General features: G+C 43.3%; 1 protein-coding gene across 1 annotated transcript in view; it reads right to left on the minus strand.

Moving 5' to 3' along the window:
- Positions 1–8,116, minus strand: part of MCU (mitochondrial calcium uniporter) — a gene marked incomplete at its 5' end in the record, with an annotated part of 97,076 nt that extends 88,960 nt beyond the window's left edge. The window contains one exon of the mRNA XM_009325970.1: positions 8,063–8,116. Coding sequence (XP_009324245.1) covers positions 8,063–8,116 — 54 coding nt within the window. The remainder of the gene's footprint in view (positions 1–8,062) is intronic.
- Between the last annotated feature and the right edge of the window lie 3 nt (positions 8,117–8,119).

Below are 8,119 nucleotides of genomic sequence, written 5' to 3' on the forward strand. Positions count from 1 at the left end.
CACCCTTCAGCTGACAGTGAGCAAGCCCATAGGTCAAGGGAGTACCTCCTGCTCATCAGAAGCTACACCTTTTACAAACCATTGACAAAACCATGAATTTACAAGGACCGTATGTTGGGTTCTAACTGAACGGTTCTTAAAGTTGCTCTTCTAGCCATTTCCAAAACATACAAGTCTCAAATGTAGAAACAAGCCACCTCCATTACTACATTTAGGGAACATATTTTTCCTTAGCAGCTCCAAGATACAGTAATAATTGACATGAGCTCATCCAAATAAACTCACTACGCAGCTTAAGGAAACATGACCTCCTTCATAACAAAATAAAACAAGAAAAGCTTTGCTTAGCTCAGCACTTTTCAAGGTAATACGGTGACACAGAACGAAGAAAACATGGAGCAACTTTAGACTCTTTTCCAGCAGCTGACCTAGAAAATTGGAGGATGAGCTGGAAACTCCCCTCGCAATCTGGAAGGAAAGGATGCTGTTTGCCAGCCGACTCTACAGTCACTTCACTCATGAACTGCTCGGTGAGCTTCCCCACCTGAAATTGCATGCACATTGATGCAAGAAATCCAGTTATTTTGCATTCCTCCTTCCAACTTGTGTATGTCAACTAACTAAAGTTAAATCCGCTAGCAAAGGTGACCTCACCTAACTCCATACTCAGATGCTCTGCAGTGAGAAGCTCTGTGCAGTACCCATGTGACAGTGCTCAGTTGTCCCCAGCTCCTGCACACATACAGAGGAATAGATCCTGCTCTGAGGTACATTGCAAAGCCAAGGCTTACCACTTATCTGGCAACCATTCCCCCTCACCCCATTTCTACAAACTCACACCACTTTAAGTCTGCATAAGCTTCAGATAACGGAAGGAGCAGCAAGCTGCATACACGTCTTGGGACCTGGGTGATGTAAACAAGCAAAATTGTTACCATAGCACTATTCCAAAATCCTCTCAAAACAGTAATGTGTTCCACAAAGCTTTTCTTAAACCCTATAAAACTTCTTAGGCTATGACCTCAGAGTGAATTATTTTATTCCCAGCAGGCTGCAGGACAGAATACAAGACTGACAATCACCCAGAGGGTATTTTATGGTCATCACCCCCCAGTAGATTCTTCCTAAGTTATCTATCCAAATGAAATTCAAGTTTTAGTTATTCCAACACACAGTTTCAGAGATTTGACAGTTTTCTTGTTGCACGGCAGTCCCTTCCTCCTGGAGGAGCCAACAAACGCGAGTCGCAACAAGCTCGCAAACAAGCTTGTTTGCCGTGTTTGTTTCCTCTCCTGCTTATGCAAGTTGTTCTACATTTCTCAATTCCTTAAGAGCTGCCAAGAATGCAGAAAAAGATAGCGGACATGCTTCGTATTTTACATGAGACATAAGCAATACCCCATAGGCTTACCCTACTGGAAAATAATTCCACATCACATTCAAGCGCTGCATATTTTCATCTTCATTAAAATGACATCTCATTTTGATGACCAATTGAGACCTTAATAACAGGAAGAAACCCCCTTGCCAAAACTTTAATAGAAAAGGGACAAGTAATTTTCTTTTCATCATTAAATACTCAAGGACAAAAAAGTCCTTAAAGCCAGATAGGTCTAGTTTGCCCTCAAAAAGCAAGTACCGAAATATGATGAAAATCACATCAGCAATATCACAGGTGGTCTCTCACCCAGAGAGCACTTCAGGGATTAGAAGTGTTCCTCCACAGCGAGCAGAAAGCACACAGTTTCATCCAGCAAAATTTGTCAAGGACAGTTCCTCATCCCACACAGGGCTACCAGAGGCCATGGGAGCAGAAAGCAGCAGTTGGGATCTCAGGAAGAGTGACCACCAGCTGACACTACAATAAATAAGGAAATAAAAAAAAATAAAGCCACCCAAAATCTAAAACCATTTCTACATTTCCATGGACCAACAAATGGGAGAATAATTTACATTACAGATTTGTGTCATCTGTATGTTATTTTATAGAATGGCAAACAAGTAACTCAGACAAATCTGAAATGAAATCATAAAACTTACATTTCACCAAGACTGGGTGGGACCTAATCGCACATAAAGTTTCAACTTTAAGACTTAGACTAAAAACAGCTTTAGCAAATGAACAATAACAAAATATTTTAAATTTTTGTTTTCTTTTTCAGGCTTGACTCTGGTAAGGAGAGCTAGACCCATCCTGCCTGAGGGCAGCTGTGCAGCACTGCCCATAGGGAAATTTTTGTATTAATGATTGGATCAATTTTACCATGACTCTAAATTCCTTTCCCATCACCAACCCTACATACAAAGTCCTGATTATTCCCACAGGCTGAGTTATAAATAAAAAAAAAGTAGTATCATCAAGTAATTGTCAAAAACCCTCAACATCTACTCCTTTCTGTACAGCGCTCCTCTTTCACACAAAAAGAGCCCTGGGAGGGTGTTCTCTGGACACTACCAAGTAAAGCTTTTTCCTATTCACTGAATGAACAGGCACATCAAAAGCTATCAAATGCCCATTTTTTTTTTTTAATTCAGCCTCCCTTCAAGACCTGTTTTGCTCTGTAAGAATGAGTATGATCAAGAGAATGTTTCAGCCGCTTTCATACACCAAAAAAATACTTTCTGGTCATCCCCCTCTAAATTTTTGTTCATGCAAAAAAAAAATCCCAACACAATCTAACAAAAAAGGATAAAAAGCACAAAATTCTGAACTTAGTACTGGTATTCCATTGCTCTATAATTAGCTAAGGGCAGATTCCCTCCTCATTTGAAGTAAAAACATTGAAAGTTTTCTTTCCTTCTGAACCTTTCAGAATAACATTGAGCCATAGCCTCCTCTCTGGCAGTAAATCCAGTATGAGGCAGCAGACCTTGCTTCACCTTGCATTTTAATCAATTTAGGCAGCACTGGAGCGGGCAAGTGGCAACGACAACTACAAGAAATCGTTACGTTTTCGACACCCTCTGCCAGGGTGAGGCGAGCGAGGAGTCAGCGGGACAGCAAGTGTGTGCGTGTGGGAAGGAGGCGAGGGAAGAAGCAGAAGAAAAGGGAGGTTTGGTGGAGAGACCCATCTTTATGGTCAAGTCAACACTTCCTATGGCTTCCTTGACATTATAAATGTTCTGCTGGCTTGGTATTTATTTATATTGCCATGCAAGCCACATCCCATCTTGACTTCCAAAGTGACACCAGACGCATCTCTTCCTGGTCTGCAGTATGCATGTCACTGCTCCTATGGATGTCCCAGCATGGGAAACATTTAAGGTCAGCATAGGCAACAAGTGCAGCCAAAGATCTGGTGAGAATAATTGTTTTATGGCCCTTCAAACCACTGGACAGCCACCAGTTCTTCAGCTTTTTAACCATTCACTTGAAAATTACAATCAGCAGTATGCAAGGTCAGGAAAACAGAAGTTCAGTTAATTAAAGCAGCCTGCCAGTTTCCATCCTCAGCAAAAATACAGACACCACACCAAAATACTCTTCCAAGTCTCACCATCCTTGCAGCCAGTCACTGCTGCTATGTGAGTTTTGTGAGCCCCAAGATTCACCTCGTAAATAAATTTGTTTCAAGAGATGGGCAACAGTAGGGCAATAAACTGTTGCTTGTGACAGCAAGGGCTTGAGCTCGTTGCAGGGGCCCACCAGGGAAATTATTACCACACTATTACTTCTGTTCTTCTTCTACTACCACTTCTCTGGAAGTTGATGCTGCAACAGTTTCAGCCATAGCATGGGGGGGAGGGGGGGAACACCCAAACAAACTATCACTGAATACACATTGTATCTATGCCAAGTAAAGGACAGCTTCAGCACCACGTCCATTGCATCTTCCTCCCAAGGCTTCTCACATCCCAGGACACCTTTCCTTGGCACAGAGTCCTCTCATCTTTGCGGGATATGCTCTGTACTGCATCCTTAATACAGGGCTACCTGCACCAAAATCCTACCCTGCTTGGAGGACTGATCGACACAAGTAATTCTGGTCCTCATCTGGAGCTGAGATAAAAACCCGCAGGTTGCCCGATACCTACTTGAAATTTGGCTGCAGTTCAATTAGATTCAGTTTTTCCTTTTTAGGCTTAGAAGTTGCCACTAGGAGTCATTATTCCTGATCCACCCAGAATTGCCAGGATTAACTACCATAGGAACTCCACATACAGCAGAGCCCTTGATTTTCTACAGGTACTTTTTCCAGATCTGAACCAGCTGATTACATACCAATCCAACATTACTCAACCACTGGCCACATGCACTAAGAAACACAATAACAAGAGACTCTAATCTTTGTAGGAAAAAAGCCACGAAGATTAGGCATTCAACATGCAAAGGCAGAGCATTTTATTTAAGTCCTTTGTCCACCACTGCATATTTGAGAAACTTTTATAGCTTACTTCTTTGTGAACCTTTTTCACAAAGGACTGCTTCCCAGCCCCACTGCATCTCAGCGGTGTGGAGCTCTCGCCATTGGCAGCTTACCCTCAACACCCACAGCACCCAGAACAAGTAGGAGTCAAGGAAGGGAAGCCCCTTTCTTCATAAGGAAGTTTCCTCCAAGGAACATTCACTGTAATTCTCTCTCCACACTCCTCTGAGCGCAAGCTGTCTAACAGGAAAATAGCAGCAATTTTTGTATTAAGCACCAGAAACAGTATTAAGGCCCTTGGAGGACAAGGGCCTTAATTAGTAGGTAGTGTCATGATTTATGGCTGCTATGCTTCCCACCAGTTTATAACCTAGCAAACACCACTAAACTAAGAAATGCCACCTAATCGCCCACCAAGCACTTGGCTCCATCCTGGTTCCACTCCCACTGCTTAAAAAGTCCATGCACAGGACTGTGCACTTCATACCCCACAGCACACCTTGTAACAGCCCAACCCTTTGCTGACCAGCACCAGGCGGCCTCCTCCCCGCCACTCTTGCTGCTTCTCCATCCTTTGCCGCTTCTTTCATGTAGCTGGTGTATAAAAGAAGAAACCACATACAATACTTTTATTCCACCTCATCTTGCTTGCCGATACCAACTTTTGCCATTTCTGTTCTTTCCACCAGCAGAAGTTACCTTGGCCCGATTAAAAAACCTGCCTCTCTCACCTCCCGTCTTCACATGCAACCTCCCAGCAATGCATCAAATCTCCATAGCTCCCTCCTAATGAGGAAGCGCTTACTGCACCAATTTAAAACAAACACCAATACTATTGATGTTTCGCTCTACGAACTATTCAGCTGTACTCATCTCCAAAGCTGTAGCCATCCACCCACTCCCCCTGACATTACAACCCCTCCAGCCTACTTCTGCAGTTTCTCTACTGCAAAGGTGCTTGCTGACTCTCTCCTCCTCTACAAGGCTTCTTCCACTCATGTATGCTTAAGCGAGACTGGGAGAGTGGAAACAGATGCAGCCTCAGATATTGCTGCTATAAGTCCATTTATTCAGCTCTGCCATGTTCTTCCAACACTATGGACGCTCCAGCCACACTTTCCACATGGTTATGCCAACTGACTCTCTCCTTGCCCTTCACAGTCATCCTGCGAGGCACAACATCTCTTTCAGAGAGGAAATTCACAAGTATCAGTAAACACTTCCTCCTGCCTGCTTCTTCCTATTCTGAGATCAATAAATTAATTCCTCATTCAAATTTTCTGCATCCTCCTCCCAAGACCTCTCACACCCTGTGATACTGTTCAGCTAGGACAGAACATGAAGACTCGCTGCGTCCTCCATAATCCCACACTGATACGCTGAGCCCGCGGACCTTTCCCAACCATCTCAGCTTTCAAAACTCTTAAGAAAGCTGTTGAATGCTTCATTCAAGCCCTACACCTCCCAATATTACCATATTCCCATCTGAACTTTCATAAACCAAATATTTAGTCAAGAGTTTGGACCTCCTTGCCCTTTCTACCGTTTGATGTTATCGCAACCTCCTTCTTTACCTTTTACCCATCTGGAGGGGTTGGTTGGTTTGTTTGTTTTAAAGTACTGTCCTCTCACAGTAGTCTGGACAATCGGTCGAGGCTCTTCCAGCATATTTTATATCCCTTTTGAAAGAACTCATCCATAAGACCATGTAGCATTTCCACCCTATTTCAAGAAAGCCCATTTATCACCTCTGCTAGAAACCAGCCATCCTGAGAAGTAAAAGAGTAGAATTTATTGTACTAAAAACAACGCTGCACAGACATAACTAATATAATCACTATATTAATTACACATATATTACACAGACTCTTCCTACCTATTCTCTCATATCATCTATCGACTCGGGAAGCTTATACAGTCCAGTCCTATCACAGAGCAAGATCAATTCTTCAGCAGCCATGACTGATTGATGCCAGCCTAACATGTCCTAACCGCCTCCAATAATGAGGATTGAACAGCTTTCCCAGGAAATAATTCAGCATTTCACTACTCTTACTGTCAGTAAAAAGATTCCCAGCACCTAACCCTCTTCTCATACTGTAAGCCCGTTACTACTTCTCCTACCCAACACAGATTTTTTTGTTTTTCTGCTTCCTCTTTGCAGCAACCTCCTTTCGATTTTCTCTTTATTATGAAGAGCTCCAGTTCCTGTAATTTTTCCACGAAGACCATTTATTCTAGGATTCAGCCGCTCTCAGGTCTCTACTCTCTCCCACCGGTCCACTTAGTTTCTCAAGTGCAGCGTGATGGAAAGGATAACTCATCTTTTCTCTGAGAGAGAAATAGGCACATTACAGATTCTGTCAGAAGGAATAGTTTGGATACTAGGTACCGACCTGCTCTGAGCAAGCTCTCACTTGATTACTAGGTTCACAGGGACACTTCATTCAACACGTAGTGAATGGACTTGCATACAACCTCCCTATTGAAAAGAAGAAAACCCCAAAAACTAATCACTGCAACACCACAAACGGCCAACAGCCAAGCTGCCAAAAAGCAAACAGCATAATGCAACTGGTACTAAAGCCAGAAGAGCTTTCTAATCATCAGTCCATGGGACACAAGAAAAATCCTTCTCCTTCCCCAAGCACCTGAAGGAGATGGCTTTGACAGTACAATTTTAGTGTGCTCCTGAGCGTGCCCACACTTCAGCAACGTCCGCTCAGCTAGGGCCACAGCAGCAGCAAAGTATCCCAGTCAAACAGAAGAGTTGGGAAATTTTTTAATGGTTGTTTTTAATCTTCTTGCATGTTTACTGCTACACTTAGCCCGATTAGTGGAATTGGGCATGAATCTGAGTCTCTGTTAAATTAATCGCAAAGGTCAACTTAAATTTAGATAAATAATTTATTATTTTCTTGGCCAGACTGCTAAAAGAGACAACTGAAATGATATTATGAAAGCTGAAAAGGCTGTTCCACACCTGACCAGAATCCAAGGTACCGGTGGCCTCACTTGTCAGGCTGGTATTTACAAAGTCTGAAGTCAATGCTGCAGAAGTCACACCTCACACGTGTGAATGACTGCACTGCAAATATGGGACTGATGCAACTGAGACACTCGATACCGACAGAACCTCTGGCATCCCATCGCTGTGAAAACATACCGACACCGTTAGAGGAACTACCGGCACCCTGAAGATACAAGGCACAAACGCTTAGCTGCTCTTTAAACGGTACCCTAGGGATCCAGTATTATATCTGCTATTCCAGCGGAGCTCAGAGCCCTGCTTCATCACTTAATTAATGCACAATTTCAGTGGCTTTATGTACTTTCACAATTAGTTGCTTCAGCAAAACAACAAGTGAGCGACAGGTGCACACCTCCGATGGCAGCTTTTTCATAGGCAGCAGTAAAACAGATTGTGGCAAAAGCTAGAAGAATATCCCACGGTAACATACTGTTCCCTTATTTTAAGAAGAAAAAAACCTCCCGGTATTTTTAGCAAATCTTTCGAACTCCAAGATGCAACCTGCCGCCTTTACAGTTTTTTTTCCGCCCTAAGACACATAGTAAGCAATGCATGTGCTGCCAGTCTTCTCTTTTCTGGCAAAGCCGTTAAGCATGCTGCTTCTGCAGGGGAAGCAAACAAAAATTGGCTTTTTTTGCCCCCTCCCCCCCAAAGCCGCACCAACCTGGATGACGCCACCTGGGAGCGGATTTGGGGAGCCCCCCGAGTGCCTCTCCCCCGG

This window comes from Pygoscelis adeliae, unplaced genomic scaffold (genome assembly GCF_000699105.1).
Source record: "Pygoscelis adeliae isolate BGI_AS28 unplaced genomic scaffold, ASM69910v1 Scaffold4, whole genome shotgun sequence".
NCBI classification, from domain to species: Eukaryota; Metazoa; Chordata; class Aves; order Sphenisciformes; family Spheniscidae; genus Pygoscelis; species Pygoscelis adeliae.